At 44.7% G+C, this 21605-nt stretch overlaps 1 protein-coding gene across 1 annotated transcript in view; it reads right to left on the bottom strand.

Moving 5' to 3' along the window:
- The window catches only part of LOC137374003 (BRD4-interacting chromatin-remodeling complex-associated protein-like), a 102170-nt gene extending 85219 nt beyond the window's left edge, over positions 1–16951 (bottom strand). The window contains exons 1-5 of the mRNA XM_068039748.1: positions 16823–16951; positions 15733–15848; positions 6130–6175; positions 4141–4183; positions 1091–3133 (exon numbers count right to left, since the gene is read on the bottom strand). Coding sequence (XP_067895849.1) covers positions 1091–3133; positions 4141–4183; positions 6130–6170 — 2127 coding nt within the window. The 5' untranslated portion in view covers positions 6171–6175; positions 15733–15848; positions 16823–16951. The remainder of the gene's footprint in view (positions 1–1090; positions 3134–4140; positions 4184–6129; positions 6176–15732; positions 15849–16822) is intronic.
- Positions 16952–21605: the final 4654 nt, after the last annotated feature.

Raw genomic sequence — 21605 nt, 5'->3', positions numbered from 1 at the left:
AGACAGTCTGGCTCATAGCCAAACCAAGATGAAGAAGGTGTAAAGCAGCAGCAGCATAACAGAATGATTCCCATTCAAGCATCAAATGATAGTCACGATTATATCCTGGCCCACTGCTTGGTCACAACAGGAGGGAGGGCTATGCATCTCCTAACAGAAGTTAATGAGAGATTTTTACCTTAAAAGTAGCTCTTTGGAGAAAGAGGGAAAAGATCAAACCAGCGTCACAGAAAGCTGCGAGGAAGATCCAACAGACAAGCAAGAACCTTGCTGATCAATAACAGCCACCACAGTACAGACATCACAAAGTGACTTTGAGACTAACCATCTGTGAAGGTAACAAACTACACACCACTTGCTTTGGACTGTATTACAACCACTAGAGCTCAACACTACCTCCGTAAGTTCAAGACTGCAAATAATCAGGCCTGCAACTTTAAAAAAAAGACTTCCTCCTGAGAAGACTAATTAATCTTCTGTAAACCACAAACACTTACAATGCTTGGGACTTTAAACTGCCCCTTACCCTTTTCTCGCTATCTATTCTTGTGCACGTATGAGTAGGTGAACGTGCGTGAATGCAGCTGTGATCATTTCAGGATTTGTTTAAAAATAACTATTTTTTTTAACCGATGAGAAAACGTATCATTTTTCTGTTTATTTGACCCGAAAGACAGTGAGGGGCAAAAGCCTCTTTTTAACAGAACATGATTGCGATCAGTTGGGAGGTGAATAGTGGGAACCACTCACACCCCTTATCACCTGCCCATAACACACCATTGAATTGGCTTGTGGCTCACCTGTACTTCAACTCCAATTACCTGCCTTTGATCCTCTTACCTAACAAAAATCTATCAATCACAGTCTTGAAAATTTCAATGGACCCCCAGTATCCACAGTCTTTTGGGTTAGGATAGAATCTATTATTAATTTTTTATTTACTAAATTAGAATTACAATTTGCCGTATCTGGATTCCCAATGAGCTAAATCACTGGCTGAAGGTGGGGAAATATTGCATTCCTGCAGCATGCATTACCTTCACGAGCCAGGAGTATATCAATGTATCTGTTACATTGTCAAGGAACTGACCTGTTGGAAAAGCAAAAGTTGGTCGGCATTGAGTGCTGATCCTACACCTTGTTGGTTGATGTGTTTATCAGTGTTTTCAGCCAAGGTGTTGCTTGGTTGTGAAGTTGCAAGTGATAACGGAGTAGGTTGCTGAATTTCCATCAGTTGGGACTGAGATCGGGCCTGTGTATGTGGATGACATTGAGGTGGAGTGTGTGTCTGCTGCAGCCCAAGGGTTGATGTTAACTCTGCATCAGTGGAAGGCTGTGGCTTCACAATACAGCTCTTGGAGGAACTGGTGCTCAACGGCTGAACATTCATGGATGGCCCTAAAGGGCCAGTGTTGTGGAGCACAGTTATCTGGTTTGGCAGCGAGACACCCCGTACGACAGTTTGACCTGGCTGTACTGCCGTGCGTTGGCCAGACAGGTGCGACTGTGAAGCAAAGCCAGTGTCTACGGGGTTGGGCATCTGAAATAGTGCAGACGGAGCCAGCTGACCGGGCTGTAGTTGCAGAGGTCCAGATAATATATGCGCCGTTCCTTGGCCGACCGTCAGCTGCGTGTTCGATGCTGCAAAAATTTGGCCAAAGTTGGTCTGGCCAGTAATCAATTGTCCCGGCAAATTTTGGGTAGTCAGGATCTGTGCAGGCAAGGACTGGCTGCTGACTAATTGGCCAGAAGGTCCCTGACGCCCCATAATGCGATTTGCGGCTGGCTGTCCAGGGAGACTCGGTGTAGCTGCACTTTGGGCAGTCAAAATAGTTCCAGCCTGAACTGCAGAAAGTTGCTGGGTCATACTACCTGCTGTCGCGTTGGCCAGCTGCCCTGGTAAAATAAACTGGTTTTGACCAGGGATCACAGCCTGAGGAGCTGATTGAGGCTGGATTACTATACTACCCCCCTGGTTTAGAACTTGAACACTGACGGATTTGCCCACATTGGGCTGCGTTTGTTGTGGTGGTTGTTTAATCAGGTTGCTGGCAATAGTCTGACTGACTGTCGGGCCTTGAGTTGATAACAGGACGTTCTGACATGGGGCCCCAGCTACAAAAGTCAAGTTCTGTTGAGCTTTCTGTTGCTGCAGTGCTGCTTCTGTCTGAATCTTTAATGCTGCCTGAAGGATAGAAGAGTTTGGGCTAAATGAAGGCTTTGGGCTTATCTGGACCAGTTTGGGTTGGATAGTCACATGGTGCTTTGGCTGAATTGGAGTGGGAGTCCTCTGAATAATCACATTTTGTGCCGATACTTGGGTGTGAACCACCTGGTTACTGACGCTTGGCCTAACAGCAACCTGTTGCGTTGATTGTGCAAGATTTGCGTTGGCGAAGAGTGAGTTTCCATTTAGATTGCTGCTTGTGACAGTCTTTTGGAACTGAGAAGAAACTGATGAGCTTTGATGCTCTGAAGATGAGGCAGACAGGTAACTCCCTGAAGGAAGAGCAGTCATCTGGGACGACAGGCCAGGTTTGGCAATCAATCCTTGCTGATGGTGCTGACCAACGGACATCATGGCAGCTTGACCACCATGTTGATCGGCCATCTGAATCTGTCCAATGCTGCAGGCTCTGGCGCTGCCATTGGACATGTTCTGAATACTGGTTATCGGCTGTATCGCAACACTGTTCAGTCCGACTTGTTGAATCAAGCGTTGCACACTAATGGTTTTATTGATAAACTGAGTGTTCACTGGCTGTTGAAGCAGAGGCTGTTGTGTGATTACAGCAGGTTGCTGTCGCTGAGGTAACCCACTGAGGTCTGTGCCAACACTGCCGAGGAGCTGGAGGTTGCCCTCGGCAGATTGGGTTGCAGGGTGCGGTTGGGAGTAGGGTTGTATCTGGAGCACGCTGGCCACCAGGTCAGCTTCCTCTTGCAGCGTCTGCTGCGTGATGTTAGCCTCTTGCAAACTCTGCTGCAAGATATCGCAGGGCTCTTCCGCATTCTGCTGCGCGCCAGAACTACCTGGTGACCCAAGGATGTCATCTTCAAGGAAGGAGATGTCAACGCAGCTGGTGGATGAGGGTACCTGGCTGTTGATTCCTTCACCGGCCGATGCTACATGGCCCTATAACCAAGAAAGACATTTTACTTATCTAAGTGAGTGTTGAAAGAGAGTGGGGAGGGAATAGGTCAATCAAAAGGAAGAAATGGGGTAGGAAACCACTTGAATAGGAGATCCCAACATTAAACAGCTCAAAACGTCAACATTTTCAGATTTGTTGCACAATCTTGCACAATTCTGTGCAATCTTCAGATTTTTCTTGCGGGCCCCAAATGGTCTTTAATGCTGACTTTTTGATTAGTTTTATTTTGGAGTTTCCCATTCTGGTGCTTTTCTATCCCATTCATCTTCATCCACAACACAAAAAAGGATCAATGACTGGCATCCACTTCCTGTTGACTTCTCAGTGATTCACTTATTCCTGGCCAATCGATGCTCCCTTTCCTGATTCCCCCTCCCTTTTAGGTGAAAAGCATTTCCCCTGACAGCTCCATTGGCATCAGCCCTAACTGGACCTGCTGCCAGGTTGCCTAAAACTGGAGAGTTTAGAACAAAACTCAAGTTAAACAACTGTAGGATCCACAACCAGTCACATCTCCGGTACTATGTTACGAAGAGAAAAAGAAACAATAGACAACGCACAGCATAGAAGGAGCCCCTTCGATGGTAGAGCCACCAATGAGCCCCGTTCTCCTGCAGGCATGTAAATACTACTGAATCCGCTTCCACCTCCCTTTCAGGCAGTGAATTCCAGATCAGAACAACTCGCTGCGCAAAAAGAATTCTCCTCATCACCCTCTGGTTCTTTAATCAATTAGCTTAAATGTCTCCTTTGGTTACCGACCCTTCCGCCACAGAGACTTTTTCTTCTTATTTACTCTATCAAAGTCCCTCATAACTTTTTAACACCTCTATTAAATCTCCCCTTAATCTTCCCTACTCTAAGAGCAATCCCAGTTTCTCCACATAACTGAAGCTCCTCATCCCTGATACCATTCTCTGTGCAATCTCCAAGTTTATTATTAAGGGAGAATACTTGAAAAAAAGTAATACAGATGGCATGTACTAACCTTGTCAGTTCCATGCAGAAAGTCATTCAGGGCTTGAGGGTCACTGGAGGATAGAACAGAAGATAATTTTAAATGTTGCGGTTTTATTGAAGGAAGCTTATGAAATGTGTTGGTAGGAAAATATCACAGGAGAATTTTGATCAATTATTTTTTTGAGGCTTCCCTGATAGTTTAGTCAATCAATGCATCAATTTGTGTGATATGGAATCATGTATATCAGAAATAGCCAATGTCTAATTTCCATTAGGTACAGCTACAAAATGTAATCAAAAAGGCGAATGGAATGTTGGTCTTCTTTATCTCAAAGGGAGTAAAATACAAAGGACAGGAAGTGACACTTCAGTTGTACAGAGCCTTGGACAGACCCCCATCTGGAGTACTGTGTTCAGATCTGGGCCCCACACCTCAGGAAGGATATTATGGCCTTAGAGCGGGTGCAGCACAGAATCACCAGAATGATACAGAGGCCTAAAGGGTTAAATTATGAAGACAGGTTGCGCAGTCTTGGCTTGTATTCCCGACAGTTTAGAAGGTTGAGGGGTGATCTGATTGAGGTGTTTAAAATGATAAAAAGGATTTGATAGGGTAGATACAAAGAAACTATTTCCTCCGGTGGGAGAGCCCAGAACGAGGGGGCATAACCTTAAAAATTAGAGCTAGGCTAGGATTTGTAAAAGGGTAGGTCATGCCCGATGAACCTGATAGAATTTTTTGAAGAGGTGACTAAAGTAGTGGACAGGGGAATGTCCATGGATGTTACTTCTATGGACTTCCAGAAGGCATTTGATAAAGTCCCTCATAAGAGGTTGTTAGCTGAAGTTGAAGGCCTTGGAATTGAAGGCAAATTATTGACTTGGTTAGGAAATTGGCTGAGCAGTAGGAGACATAAAGTAGGGACAATGGGCAGGTACTCTATCTGGCAGGATGTAACTAGTGGTGCCCCGCGAGGATCTGTATTGGGGTCTCAAATATTCACCCTATTTATTAGCAACTTGGATGATGGGGCAGAAAGTCACATTCCAAATTTGCAAATGACATAAGGAGATAGGCAGCATTATAAGCAGTGTAGATGGAAGCATAAAATTACAAAGAGATATTGATAAAGTGAATGGGAGAAGCTGTGACAAATGGATTTCAATGTAAGCAGATGTGAAGCCTCTAAGGGCCACTTCGCACCTAGTATTTTACTAGCAGCGGGAGGGGCCCTCTGCCACGTGGAAAGGCCGCCCAGTAAAAAGCTGGCAGCCTCCCTGCAGGCTCAAGGGGCTGGGGAGGGCTTCTTGATCGGGCACCCGGTGGCCCATGGAGGCCCACCCCCCCACAGTGGCAGGGGCCACCCCTTCAGTAAGACCCCACACTCACCCGCCGATTGGCCAGCAGCTCTTGGAGGTGGGGTTTCTGTCTTTTAAAGGGTTAATTGCTGGAGCGGTGAAAAATGCATTGGGTGGTACCCCCAAACAGCTGAGGAGAGGTCCCCAGCCGTGGGCACAAAATTCAGCCCTTGGGTTCTAAATAAATAGAATAAAATTAAGGAACAGCTACAGAAAATAAGCAAAAAGGCTAATGGAATGCTGGCCTTTATGTCTAATGGACTGGAATATAGTAGGTATAAATCATGCTTCAGCTGTACGAAGTCCTGGTTAGACCACACCTGGAGTACTGTGAGCAGTTCTGGGATTGACATATGTGACTGAGGTACAGATCACCACGATCTAACTGAATGGTTGAACAGGCTCGAGGGGCTGAATGGCCTCCTCCTGCCAATTTAATCGACTGAACTATGTGCTGTATAATTCTATGACTCTATTGAAGCTGATTTTTTATAATTACCAGACACCATGGACTGACACTGGGATTACTAGGTTTGAAACGTACTTCTAATTACTTAATTAAATCACCCGACAAAAAAACTCTTAAAACACATTGATGTAAACAGATACTTGAGTTTATCCTTTTGATAAAATGTGTTTAATAACAAGACAAACTCACCAAATAACATCCAGCAAACACCTGCCATCTTCATCATCCATGACAACTGTTGGAGAAAGACACGTAATTCATGAAAAGAATAACTGTTCATATCCTCCACCGACATTTAATCACATACTTGTGTGATTCCTCAAATTAACATTTATAGGAGCTTCTTCTTTTAAATCTGTATATTTTGGACAAGTATATAACTATATTTTTAAAAACCTGTCAAGTTGATGGTCATTGAGCCCAGAGAATGGAACGAGATGTTGTACATACGAATTAGGAGCAGGAGTAGGCCACTTTTAACGGCCCCAGTTGTAACGTTGGGACTGCACAGTGAGGGAGGGTGAGGTGGGGGTGGGGGGGGGCGGGGGGGTGATGAAACATACGAGCACACAAAAATAACAGGCAGGAAAAGACCTGCTCTTCGATCAAGCCTGCGCCGCACTCATGATGGCCGGAGCGTCATAACGAAACACTTCTCTATTCCCCATCCCACTGCTTGCCCCCACCCCTTCTTCACAACCATGTTACCGCCAGGGAGAGGCAAAAAAGAGAGATAAACTCAGGGCAATAAAGGAAAAAATACACTGGGAAATTCCCCTCTAATTCTTCAGCTGATCGCACTGGGCTGGTCACTGCATAGAGACCCACACAGGCCAGGAAGAGCCCAGGTTAGATTCCTAATCTATGCTGAGCTAGCTAATCTCAGGGAGGATAGACCTAGTGGTCCAGCAGTGTTCCCGGGCGAGGAAGAAGGTATAAAATCCAGTTATCCTTCTCTTGACTCCAGCGATCCTGTTGTAAAGCAAGAACATGTATACTGTTATGACTGAGGCAGGAGGAATGCACTGTCTTTTCTAGTTCCACTTCTCCACAGATCACAACATATATTTAAATGTTTACCCAGTTACTGATGTGGTCAATCATATATTCTACTCTTTATCCCAGAATAAAATACACCAAACAGGTTTCTTTAGTGAACAACAAAATTATCAGTTTATTATAAAACAAGTTCTTATCAAGTAATGAAGCAAAGCATTAACACAGATTGAAATATGAAAGTTCCCTTTTTAACCTATACACACACACACACACACAAAAAAAACAGAAATTCTCTCTGCAGTGATCTGTTACAAAAAAAACAAAAAAAATACTTTGGCCAAATAATTGCTAATTCTTGAAGAAAAAAAGATATGGAAGGAAGTCAGTTGCCCCTTTTGGTCTGGCATCTGGGTATACGGAGACAGGTCACTGGGATCTCTTCTACAGCTGCTCTTTTCAGGCGGCATTGAGAATTAATCTGGCAGATTTTTCCAGATTCTCAGGAGATATACAGCACGAGGGATTTTAGCTCTCCCACACTGGCTCTTTGCAGGGTTTCTTCAAAGAGGTAGAGAAAGAGGTGAGCTGGGCATTTTTTCCTCGACAAGTTGATCTCCAACCGTCTTCAAAACACTTTACACCCCAACTGAACCAAAACAATATCTCAGAAGTGAAAACACAAGCAGAAAGTCAACCTCCTGACCTCCATAAACCTTGACATGTGGCTTCTCTGTAAACATCTTCCCCAGGTCACCAGGTTTCTGCTGTTTATTGAGTTTAAAGCACATAATTTCCAGCAAAGGTTGTTTCTAAACAACACCTCTGTGTCTTTTCAGTGAACTGTCAACAACAAAACAAAGTCCAGCATTTATGGAATCTTCAGCCTTCTAATGAATCCATCTCAATTTAAATGAGTTCTCAAAAAAAACTTTAAAAATATAGAAGCTTCTGCATAACAATATAAATGCTGGAGGAACAGAAGATTGGAATCAACTGCAATGGTTCAACAGCCTGCTGTCATTTATTTTCAAGTGTCTAAATGAAGACCATTGATACTCTCAACACTGTATACAAGCAAAAATTACCACCTTCAGGAGAGGTGGGGACATATTGGTAAAGAACATAGCAACAGCAGGAGGCCATTCTGCCCCTTGAGCTTGTTCCACCATTACACAAGATCATGGTTGATTTGTATCTTTAATCCATCTACCCACCTTGATTCCAGAACCCTCAATACCATCACCCGACAAAAATCTATCAATCTCAGTTCTGAAATTTTCAACTGATCCCCAGAATCCACTGCTCTTTGGAGGGGAAAAGTGTTCCAGATTTCCATTAGCCTGTGTTGGAAGAAGTGCTTCCTGACATTACCCCCCCAACAGCCTAGCTCTCATTTTAAGGTTATGCCCTTCCACACCAGAGGATATAGGTAGACGGAGAGAAACTATCAAATTCTTTAATCTTCTTGAACACCTCAATTAGATCAGCTCCCTGAAAGAGCAATTCACTCAGGTCCATTCTGCCTTCTCCCCCTAACCCTGCACATTCTTCCTTTTCATAAAACAGTCTAATTCCCTTTTGAATGCTTCAATGGAACCTGCCTTCACCACACTCTCAGGCAGTGCATTCCAGACCTTAACTACTCGCTGTGTGAAAAAGTTTTTCCTCATGTCACTTTTTCTTCCCTTACTCCCTGCTATGCAAGCTATTCTCTCATTCCCTTGTTTTAGCTGGCATAATAGTAGCCCAGTTTTGCTGGAAGACACAATCTTTATATGAATACAAATGTTTAAATCAAGCTCTCACACACACAGGTGAATATGTAATAATGGTCAATGTGATGCTCCATTTTTATTTTAGAAATCCTTGATATTCAAGCAAATATAATTGTATTTAGAGCTTCACTTCTGGTATTTAAATGGGGCTGAAAGAGACTCCTAGAAATGATTGTCAATAGCGACTACTCAGACACACACTTCACAGAGTTCAAACAGTAAAAGGATAGTTAAAAAGAAGGGTGGTGCCAATTAGGGACCAAACAGGAGATCATCTTATGGAGGGAGAGGTCATAGATGAGGTACTAAATGAGTACTTTGCGTCTGTCTTCACTAAAGAGGATGCTGCCAAAGGAAGGGTGGAAATTGCAAAGGCTCTGACCACAATCTTCCAATCCTCCTTAGATACAGGGAGGGGTGGTTCCAGAGGACTGGAGCATTGCAAATGTTACACCCCTGTTCAATAAAGCAGAAAGGGATAAAACGCAGTAACTAGAGATCAGTCAGTGGTGGGGAAATGTTTAGAGACAATAATATGGGACAAAATTAATTATGGGCTAATAAATGAAAGTTAGCATGATTTGTTAAAAGCAAATCGTGTTTTACTAACTTGATTGAGTTCTTCAATAAAGTAACAGCGAGGTTGGCCGAGGACTACCAAAGGGCTACTTCATAATAGACTTGTTAGCAAAATTAAAGCCCGTGGGATTAAAAGGACAGGAGCTATGTGGATAAGAAATTGGCTTGAGGGGCACAAGCAGAAAGTAGTGGTGAAAAGTTGTTTTTCAGACTGGAAGGAAGTACACAGTGGCGGTCCCCAGGCATCAGTGATGGGACAACTGCTCTTTTTGATCTATACTTGTGATCTGGAATTGGGGAAACAGGGCATAATTTCAAAAATCTGCAGATGACAGGAAACTTAGAAATATAGTAAACAAAGTGGAGGATAGTAACAGACTTCAAGGGACACAGACAGACTGGTGAAATGGACAGACACATGGCAGATGAAATTCAATGCAGAGAAGTGTGAAGTGATACATTTTGGTAGGAAGAATGAGGAGAGGCAATAGAAACTAAATGGTACAATTTTAAAAGGGGTGCAGGAACAGAGAGACCGAGGGGTCCAGGTATACAAATCTTTGAAGGTGGCAGGAAAAGTTGAGAAGGTTGTTAAAAAAAACATTCAGGGTCCTTGGTTTTATAAATAGAGGCATAGAGGACAAGAGCACAGAACTTATGCTAAACCTTTATAAAAGACTAGTTAGGCCCCAGGTGGACTGTTGTGGCCAATTCTGGGGAACATATTTGGAAGGATGTTAGGGCCTTGAAGAGAATTCAGAAACGATTTACTAGAAATCTAGGGTGGCGCAGTGGTTAGCACCGCAGCCTCACAGCTCCAGCGACCCGGGTTCAGTTCTGGGTACTGCCTGTGTGGAATTTGCAAGTTCTCCCTGCGACCGCATGGGTTTCCGCCGGGTGCTCAGGTTTCCTCCCACAGCCAAAGACTTGCAGGTTGATAGGTAAATTGGCCATTGTAAATTGCCCCTAGTGTAGCTAGGTGGTAGGAGAATGGTGGGGATGTGGTAGGGAATATGGGATTAATGTAGGATTAGTATAAATGGGTGGCTGTTGGTTGGCACAGACTCAGTGGGCCGAAGGGCCTGTTTCAGTGCTGTATCTCTAAACAGAACGGAGTATCGTGTCCAGTTCTAGTCACACTTAAGAAAGGAAGTGAGGATCCTTGAGAGGGTGCAGAGGAGATTTATCATAACAGTTTCAGGGATGAGGGAATTTAGCTACAAGGGTAGTTTGGAGAAGCTTGGGTTGCTCTCCTTCGAGCAAAGGAGGGTTGAGGAGAGATTTGATAGAGGTATACAAGATTGATAAGTTCAGTTGAGGTAAACCAAGAAAAGCTCTTCCCATTAGCTGATGGTATAAGGACTAGGGGACACAGATTTAAGAGATGCAAAGGGCTTTCAGGAAGAATTTCTTCTACGCAGTGAATGGTAATGACATGGAACTCGCTGCCTACGAGGGTCGGGGAAGCAGAGATGATGAATGATTTTAAAAGGAAATTGAATGGGCACTTGAGGGAGATAAGGCTACAGGGATAGAGAAGGGAATGGATTGCTCCACCGAGAACTGCATGGACTCGATGGGCCAAACTGCCGTGTTACGGTCAGGTGAGGAGGGGTGTGAGAGCGTCCCCCTATTCCCTCTCCTTGTTTGACCACAACAGGTTTAAATTCTTTTTTGAAGCAGATGTACTGTCCAATTCAGTAGGCGTTTGATTACTTACTTGCTCTGTTCCAACTTTCACACACACACATAGGTTACAGAGTGGGGAAGGGGAGATTGGTTGAGTTAGAGTCCAAAGAGAAAAAAGGGGTATACAGTCTGTGGAGTTTGGTGATTCGGCTGGCTTCTAGCTGAATTCGGCGGTTCTGAGGCTTCGGTGGGTCTCTTGGAGACAGTGATGCGGATGATTTCCTTCAAAAGGGTTTCTGATTGTAGCCAGAGTATGCCAAGGTGGTCAGTCAGTAGACAGGGTTCGACTCTTGCAAGCTGAAATGGGAGGGGGGGGGGGGCGGCGGCGGAGAGAGAGAGAGAGAGAGGAGGGACACACACTTGGCTCTGCATGTTGTCAGAATCCAGATGCTTTTCAACTTGCTGCAGGGAATCACCACCTTAAAACCACAGACATTCCCTCTCCACTTCACAGTTGTTGCAATGTAGGATACAGTGTTGCAAATTAGGTGGCCATCTTAAGCTACTAGCAAAGTCATCTTTTATCTGTTCCTTTTTAAATTCCTTCTAAAAAAGAATAAATTCAGGTCTCCAGTCAGTGGATTAAAGAAAATTATCACTCAACAAAGCACGTTGGCGTGAGAGCCGTTATGACTCTATGGCACCGGGGATGAGAGACTTCAGTCATGTGGAGATACTGGATAAATTGGGGTTGTGCTTCTTAGAAGAAAAGTTTAAAAAGGGGCTTTGATATAGTTGTTCAAAATCATGAATAGTTTTGATCGAGTAAATAAAGCGAAACTATTTCTAGTGGCAGAAGGGTTGTAACCAGAGGACATAGATTTAATTGGCAGAAGAACCAGAGGCGATATGAGGTTAAAAGATTTACACAGGGGTAGGCGATGGTGTAGTGGTATTATCACTGGACTAGTAACCCAGAGACCCAGGGTATTTCTCTGGGGACATGGGTTCGAATCCCACCAAAGCAGAAGGTGGAATTTGAATTTAATGAATAAATCTGGAATTAAAAGCTAGTCTAATGATGGCCATGAAACCATTGTCGATTGTTATAAAAGCCCATCTGGTTCACTAATGTCCTTTAGGGAAGGAAATCTGCTGTCCTTACCTGGTCTGGCCTACATGTGACTCCAGACCCACAGCAATGTGGTTAACTCTTACATGCCCTCTGAAATGGCCTAGCAAGCCACTCAGTTGTATCTAATCGCTACGAAGTCAATAAAAAGGAATGAAACCGGACGGACCACCAGGCATCGACCTAGGCACCAGAAACGACAACAGCAAACCCAGCCCTGTCGACCCTGCAAAGTCCTCCTTACTAACACCTGGGGGCTTGTGCCAAAGTTGGGAGAGCTGTCCCACAGACTAGTCAAGCAACAGCCTGACGTAGTCATACTCATGGAATCATACCTTACAGACAATGTCCCAGACACTGCCATCACCATCCCCGGGTATGTCCTGTCCCACCAGCAGGACAATCCCACCAGAGATAGTGGCACAGTGGTATACAGTAGGGAGGGAGTTGCACTGGGAGTCCTCAACATCGACTCCGGACCCCATGAAGCCTCGTGGCATCAGGTCAAACATGGGCAAGGTAACCTCCTACTGATTACCACCTACTGCCCTCCCTCGGCTGATGACTCAGTACTCCTCCATGTTGAACACCACTTGGAGGAAGCACTGAGGGTGGCAAGGGCACAAAATGTACTCTGGGTGGGGGACTTCAATGTCCAACACCAAGAATGGCTCGGTAGCACCACTACTGACCGAGCTGGCCGAGTCCCAAAGGACATAGCTGCCAGACTGGGTCTGCGGCAGGAGGCGGGGGAACCAACACGAGGGAAAAACATACTTGACCTCGTCCTCACCAATCTGCCTGCTGCAGATGCTTCTGTCCATGACAGTATTGGTAGGAGAGACCACCGCACAGTCCTTGTGGAGACGAAGTCCCGCCTTCACATTGAAGATACCGTCCATCGTGTTATGTGGCATTATCACTGTGCTAAATGGGATAGATTTTGAACAGATCTAGCAATGCAAAATTGGGCATCCATGAGGCGCTGTGGGCCATCAGCAGCAGCAGAATTGTACTCAACCACAATCTGTAACCTCTTGGTGCGGCATATCCCACACTCTACCATTACCATCAAGACAGGAGACCAACGCTGGTTCAATGAAGAATGCAGGAGGGCATGCCAGGAGCAGTACCAGGCATACCTCAAAATGAGGTGTCAACCTGGTGAAGCTACAACCCAGGACTACTTGCATGCCAAACTGCGTAAGCAGCATGCGATAGACAGAGCTAAGCGATCCCATAACCTACAGATCAGATCTAAGCTCTGCAGTCCTGCTACATCCAGCCGTGAATGGTGGTGGACAATTAAACAACTAACTGGAGGAGGTGGCTCCACAAATATACCCATCTTCAATGATGGGGGAGCCCAGCACATCAGTGCGAAAGATAAGATTGAAGCATTTGCAACAATTTTCAGCCAGAAGTGCCGAGTTGATGATCCATCTCGGCCTCCTCCTGAAGTCCCCAGCATTACAGATGCCAGACTTCAGCCAATTCGATTCGCTCCGCGTGATATCAAGAAAAGACTGAAGGCATTGGATACTACAAAAGCTATTGGCCCTGACAATATTCCGGCAATAGTACTGAAGACCTGTGCTCCAGAACTTGCCGCGCCCCTAGCCAAGCTGTTCCAGTACAGTTACAACACTGGCATCGACCCTGCAATGTGGAAAATTGCCCAGGTATGTCCTGTACACAAAAAGCAGGACAAGTTCAACCCGGCCAATTACCGCTCCATCAGCCTACTCTCAATCATCAGTAAAGTGATGGAAGGTGTCATCAACAGTGCCATCAAGCGGCACTTGCTTAACAATAACCTGCTCAGTGACGCTCAGTTTGGGTTCCGCCAGGGCCACTCAGCTCCTGACCTCATTACAGCCTTGGTTCAAACATGGACAAAAGAGCTGAACTCAAGAGGCGAGGTGAGAGTGACTGCCCTTGACATCAAGGCAGCATTTGACCAAGTATGACATCAAGGAACCCTAGCAAAACGGAGGTCAATGGGAATCAGGGGAAAACCCTCCGTTGGCTGGAGTCATACCTAGCGCAAAGGAAGATGGTTGTGGTTGTTGGAGGTCAATCATCTGAGCTCCAGGACATCACTGCAGGAGTTCCTCAGGGTAGTGTCCTAGGCCCAACCATCTTAAGCTGCTTCATAAATGACCTTCCTTCAATCATAAGGTCAGAAGTGGGGATGTTCGCTGATGATTTCACAATGTTCAGCACCATTCGTGACTCCTCAGATACAGAAGCAGTCCGTGTAGAAATGCAGCAAGACCTGGACAATATCCAGGCTTGGGCTGATAAGTGGCAAGTAACATTCGTGCCACACAAGTGCCAGGCAATGACCATCTCCAACAAGAGAGAATTTAACCATCTCCCCTTGACATTCAACGGTATTACCATCGCTGAATCCCCCACTATCAACATCCTAGGGGCTACCATTGACCAGAAACTGAACTGGAGTAGCCATATAAATACCGTGGCTACAAGAGCTGGTCAGAGGCTTGGAATCCTGAGGCGAGTAACTCACCTCCTGACTCCCCAAAGCCTGCCCATCATCTAAAGGCACAAGTCAGGAGCGTGATGGAATACTCTCCACTTGCCTGGATGGGTGCAGCTCCAACAACACTCAAGAAGCTCGACACCATCCAGGACAAAGGAGCCCGCTTGATTGGCACCCCATCTACAAACATTCACTCCCTTCACCACCGACGCACAGTGGCAGCAGTGTGTACCATCTACAAAATGCACTGCAGCAACACACCAAGGCTCCTTAGACAGCATCTTCCAAACCCGCAACCTCTACCAACTAGAAGGACAAGGGCAGCAAATACATGGGAACACCACCACCTGCAAGTTCCCCCCCAAGTCACACACCATCCTGACTTGGAACTATATCGCCGTTGGTTCTCTGTCGCTGGGTCAAAATCCTGGAACTCCCTTCCTAACAGCACTGTGGGTATACCTACCCCAAATGGACTGCAGCGGTTCAAGAAGGCAGCTCACCACCACCTTCTCAAGGGCAATTAGGGATGGGCAATAAATGCTGGCCTAGCCAGTGACGCCTATATCCCATGAATGAATAAAAAAAAACAGAATGAGTTGTTGTGATCTGGAATGCACTTCCTGAAAGGTGGTAGAAACTGATTCAATCGTAATTCAAAAAAGAATTGGATAAATACTTGAAGGGAAAAAAAATTGCAGAGCTCTGGGTAAAGAGCAGGGGAGTAGGACTAATTGGTTCACACTTTCAAACAGCCATCACAGAAAGGGGCCATTTGGCCCATGAGATATTTATTTTCTTTTGTGTACCAGTGTTCAAATAATTTATCTAATCCTAAAACTGAAAATAACAAGCTTCAATAGCCAACTACTTCACTATTTGTGATATTGATGGGGATATTCAGGTGTGTTTCCTCCTTTTTCATCCCTTTTCTTTTATCTGTCTTCCTCTACCTGGCCAGCAGGGTGTGCTAGAGACTGCCAATACTTTAGTCTCCTTCTCCATCCCCCACCACCACCCTCTAGAAACACACTACATTTTGGAAGTTTTCTGAATCACGTCAGGATGGGTGGTGCCTCCACTGGTACCTCTCTGACCCATGTAGCTCAAATCATTATTCGTGCTCAGCAGCACTGTGCCACCCTACAGCGACAGAAATAGGTTGCACTTACACTGACGGACACCCTACGTAGGCTCCAGTAACTACCCAGAGACGTCCAGAGTTCAGATCGTGCGGCACGACGCCAGGTCCAAGGGGTAATGGAAGAGCATGACGTCATCAATGAACCTGTTGGCAGCCAAACAAAAGCCTTGAGTTTCTGTGAAAGTATCAGAATGAGATGAGGACTTAACATTCTTTGAAAGCTGTACTGAAAGATAGGCAGGAGGGTTTTATGGGCTCCAGCAACCTATAAAATTAGAGACGGCGGGCTCACTATCTGTAGTGGGATGCATCTTCTGACATAGGTGGGAATGTTATCACTAAACAAAAGGCTCAGTTCCTCTGTACGTGGTAGTAAATTGATATGTGAAGAAGGTGCATTCACATTTAATGTCCTTTCAGTTGTCTGCTGAAAAAAAGAGTATTACTGCAAATTCCAGAATGAGAGGATAGTGAGACATTTAATCTAACATACTGAGTTGTTGAGATCTCATCTGGAATGCACTGCCTGAAAGGGTGGAGAAACTAGATACAATAGTAACTTACAAAAGGGAATTGGATAATTACTTGAAAAAGAAAATCTGCAGTGCTCCAGTGAAAGAGCAGCGGATTGAGACTATTTGGATCGTTCTTTCAAAGAGCCAACACATCCTTCTGCTCTGTATCATTCCATGCAGTTCCTCACCTCATTGCCATTTTTTTGAATAAGAGAGAGTGGGAAAGGACAAAAGAAATGAATTAACTCCTGTCCAACATGGTTATGTTCTGATCGGCAGAACTTGGAACTATATCGCTGTTCCTTCACTGTCACTGGGTCAAAAACCTAGAATTCCCCCCCCCCCCCCCTAACAGCACTGCGGCTGTACCTACACTACGTGGACAGCTACGGTTTAAGAAGACAGTTCACCACCACCTTCTCAAGGACAATTAGGGATGGGCAACAAATGCTGGCCTTGCCAGCGATGTTCACAACCCATGAAAGAATTTTAAAAATCAAATATAGTGCTATGACCAATTTTCAAGATCGGCCTCAGTCTGTAGGTACCTAACAATCTTCACTGAACATCCTATACCTTCTGAACAAGACACAATAAACTCACATAGTTCAGATGCCGTCCCATCCAGTGTAGATCAGCTCCAGGAATGCATCGACTGCATAAAACGTTTCACTCAATTCTGCCAACACAGACTTCAACAATACATCTTCTGTCTGGGGTTTGTCCAGACTCTACTTATAAGGTTCATCAGATGGCCACAAAGCATCTTCAAGTGGGGGCTTGACAAGTTTCGAACTCTGCTTCTATGTAAAAAACTACAAACAACAACAAAAAAATGTCTGTCCTTCTAACATATGCAATGTCCCTTCATCATTGTGAAGAGTTTTCATCTAAACATGAAATTGAAAGCGCAAATATGTTCATCAGATCAGCCTCTTGGGCGGAATAAACGGGGCATTACATTGTTACATTGTCTCTATACAACCTTTGTGGGAGCAATACTTTTAATAGGAATATAATTAGAAACATAAAAGTGCTTTTCGGGGACCATCTCTCACCTAGCCATGGTACAAGAAACAGCTTGCCATCTGATCATTTTCTCAGCCTCATGCCTGTATCGTTCCATCACAACATTCTTCTTTCTATTTTACTGAGACTACTATGGTTCCTGTTCCTCTTGAAAGCCTAAGTTCCAAATACAGCCCCCCTACCTGCCCACGCTCCTTCGACCATGCTGAAATCTTACTTCCATGCGAGGTGACGCATTTTGGAGGATCCAATTCAAGAGTGAATTATACAGTAAATGGAAAAGTCCTGGGGAAAATTGATGTACAGAGAGACTTGGGTGTTCAGGTCCATTGTTCCCTGAAGGTGGCAACGCAGGTCAATAGAGTGGTCAAGAAGGCATACGGCATGCTTTCCTTCATCGGACGGGGTATTGAGTACAAGGGTTGGCAGGTCATGTTACAGTTGTATAAGACTTTGGTTCGGCCACATTTGGAATACTGCGTGCAGTTCTGGTCGACACATTACCAAAAGGATGTAGATGCTTTGGAGAGGGTGCAGAGGAGGTTCACCAGGATGTTGCCTGGTATGGAGGGCGCTAGCTATGAAGAGAGGTTGAGCAGATTAGGATTATTTTCATTAGAAAGACGGAGGTTGAGGGGGGACCTGATTGAGGTGTACAAAATCATGAGAGGTATAGACAGGGTGGATAGCAAGAAGCTTTTTCCCAGAGTGGGGGATTCAATTACTAGGGGCCACGAGTTCAAAGTGAAAGGGGAAAAGTTTAGGGGGGATATGCATGGAAAGTTCTTTACGCAGAGGGTGGTGGGTGCCTGGAACGCGTTGCCAGCGGAGGTGGTAGACGCGGGCACGATAGCGTCTTTTAAGATGTATCTAGACAGAAGCAAAGAGATACAGACCCTTAGAAAATAGGCGACATGTTTAGATAGAGGATCTGGATCGGCGCAGGCTTGGAGGGCCGAAGGGCCTGTTCCTGTGCTGTAATTTTCTTTGTTCTTCTTTGTTCTTTGTTCTGCTAATTTAACTCATTCTATTCCAAAACTGTAACCTTGTTGAATTCCTCATGAAAAGACTTGCATTTATATAGTGCTTTTCATGACCACCGGACATCTTAAAGCACTTTACAGCCAATGAAGTACTTTTGAAATGTAGTCAATTTTGTAATGTAGGAAATGCGGCAGCCAATTTGAGCACAGCAAGGTCCCACAAACAGCAATGTGATAATGATGAGATTATCTGCTTTTTGTAGTGTTGACTGAGGGTTAAACATTGGGCAGGACACCAGGGATAACTCCCCTGCTCTTCTTCAAAATAGTGCCATGGGATCTTGTACATCCACTTGAGCAGGCAGATGGGGCCTCAGTTTAACATCTCATTGAAAATATGGCACTTCAAGAGTGTCAGCCTTGATTTTTGCACTGAAGCGGGACTTGAATCCAGAACCTTTTAACTCAGAGGCAAGAAGGAGACCAACTAAGCCACAGCTGGCACAACTTATCTCAGTCTGTACTTCTACAATCTTCCAAAATTCTATAGCTTCTGGAACAGTTCCTGAAGATTGGAAGGTAGCAAATGTAACCCCACTATTTAAGAAAGGAGGGAGAGAGAATAAAACGGGGAACTACAGATCTGTTAGCCTGACATCTGTAGTCGGGAAAATGCTAGAACTTATTATAAACATAGAAACACAGAAAATAAAGGATGTTATCACTATACACTTAGAAAATAATGGTGGGATTGGGCAGAGTCAACATGGATTTATGAAAGGAAAATCATGTTTGACAAACCTGATAGAGTTTTTTGAAGATGTAACTAACAGTACAGATAAGGGGGAACCAGTCGATGTGGTATATTTGGATTTTCAGAACAGTACACAATAATCAAGGCTCTATACAATTGCAGCAAGACTTATTTACTCCTGTACTCAATTCTCGATAAGGTCCCATACAGGAGGTTAGTAAGCAAATTTAGAACACAGGGGATTGGGGATAATATACTGGCATGGATTGAGAATTGGTTAATGGACAGAAAACAAAGAGTAGGAATGAATGGGTCATTCTCAGGTTGGCAGGCTGTGACTAGTTGGGTACCGCAAGGATCAGTGCTTGGGCCTCAACCATTCACAATCTATATCAATGATTTGGATGTGGGGACCAAATGTAATATTTCCAAGTTTGGCGATGACACAAAACTAGGTGAGAATGTGAGTAGTGAAGAGGATACAAAGAGGCTTCAGGTGATTTAGACAGGCTAAGTGAGTCGGCAAGAACATGGAAAATGGAATATAATGTGGAAAAATGTGAAGTTATCCACTTTGGGAGGAAAAACAGAAAGGCAGTGTATTTCCTAAATGGTGAGAGATTGAGAAGTGTTGATGTCCAAAGGGACCTGACTGTCCTTGTTCATGAGTCATTGAAAGCTAACATGCAGGTGCAGCAAGCAATTAGGAAGGCAAATAAAGAAGCCTTGCTGCAATTGTGTAGAGCTTTGGTGAGACCACACCTGGAGTACTGTGCACAGTTTTGGTCTCCTTATCTAAGGAACGATATACTTGCCATAGAGGGAGTGCAACCAAGGTTCACCAGACTGATTCCTGGGATGGCAGGATTGTCCCATGAGGAAAGTCTCAGGAGACTGGGCCTTTATTCTCTAGAATTTAGAAGAATGAGAGGTGATCTCATTGAAGCATACAAAATTCTTACAGGGCTAGACAAGGTTGATGCAGGAAGGATGTTTCCCCTAGCTGGGGAGTCCAGAACCAGGGGACACAGTCTCAGAATATGGGGTAGGCCATTTAGGACTGAGATGAAGAGGAATTTCTTCACTCAAAGGGTGGTGAATCTATGGAATTCTTAACCCCAGAGGGCTGTGGAGGCTCAGTCATTGAGTATGTTTAAGACAGAGATCGATAGATTGCCACATATTAAAGATATCAAGTGATATGGGGATAGTGTGGGAAAATGGCATTGAGGTAGATCAGCCATGATCTAGTCGAATGGCTGAGCATACTCAAGAGACTGAATGGCCTACTCCTGCTCCAATTTCCTATGTTCCTAATCTACAGGTTTTTAAAATTCAAACTTGAAAGCACCTGCCATTCCTTGAATTACCCCTTCTCTCCTGAATTGTGAACCCTTCATCTCGTTCTATCTAAAGTCTCAGATTCATCAGATGAATCATCAGGTTTAAGTTAGGCCGCTACAACAACTTGCATTTACATGGCATGTTTAACGTCATAAAACATCCTACGGTGTTTCACAGAAGCATTATCCAACACAATATGACACCGAACCAAAGCAGGAAATATTAGGACAGGTGGCCAAAAGCTTGGTCAAAAAATAAGGTTTTAAGGAGCTTCTTAAAGGCGGAGGGAGTGGTAGAGGCAGAGAAGTTTAGGGAGGGAACCGCAGAGCTTGGGGCCTTGGCAGCTGAAGACACAGCCGCCAAAAGTGGGGCAGAGAGAGTGGCAGACCAATGTTGGAGGAACGCAAAGCTCTCAGAGGCTTGTAGGGCTTGAGGAAGTTACAGAGATCAGGAAGGGTGAGACTATAGAAGGATCTGAAAACAAGAGTGAGAATTTTTTTTTAAATGAGGCATCACCAGACCGGGAGTGAATATAGGTCAGTGAATACAAGGGTGATGGATGAATGGGACTTGGTGCAGTTAGGATACAGGCAGCAGAATCTTGGATGAGCTCAAGTTCATAGAGGATGGAAGATGAGAGGCCAGCCAGCAAAACAGTGGAATAGCCCAGTGTGGATGTAACAAAAGCATGGATGAGGGTTTACCAGGAACCTTATCCCCGAACTACATGTGATTCCAGTCACACATTACACTATTGACTTGTAATGCCCTCAGGATCCTGGTGAGGGTTTGGGAGGGGGGAGGAACAATTAACTCATACGGGTTGTACTCCCATTTAATACTTGTTAAGATAATTAGCAAAGGAATGGGAGAGTCATAGAGTCATTTATGGCACAGAAGGAGGCCATTTGGCCCATCAAGTCCTTGCCACATCTCTACAGAGCAATCTAGTCAGTCCTGCTTTCCCGTTTGATCCCCACAGCCTTGCAAGTTTATTTCTTTCAAGTGGCCATCCAATTTCCTTCTGAAATCATTGATTGTCTCCACTTCCACCACCCTCGTGAACAGCGAGTTCCAGGTCATTACCACTCGCTGCATAAAAAAGTTCTTTCTCACACTTTCCCTGCAACTCTTGCCCAAATCTGTGTCCCCCACTCCTTGTACCTTCAACTAATGGGATCAGCTTTTCCTTGTCTTAACTTAGTTAAGCTTTTCATAATCTTGTATGACTCCATCAAAGGAGACGAGGAGAATCTTTTTTTTAAAAAAAAACACA

Source organism: Heterodontus francisci, chromosome 9 (assembly GCF_036365525.1).
Source record: "Heterodontus francisci isolate sHetFra1 chromosome 9, sHetFra1.hap1, whole genome shotgun sequence".
In the NCBI taxonomy this organism is placed as follows: Eukaryota; Metazoa; Chordata; class Chondrichthyes; order Heterodontiformes; family Heterodontidae; genus Heterodontus; species Heterodontus francisci.
Note: the sequence above shows the minus strand (reverse complement) of the source record. Positions and strands in the feature narration are given on the sequence as shown.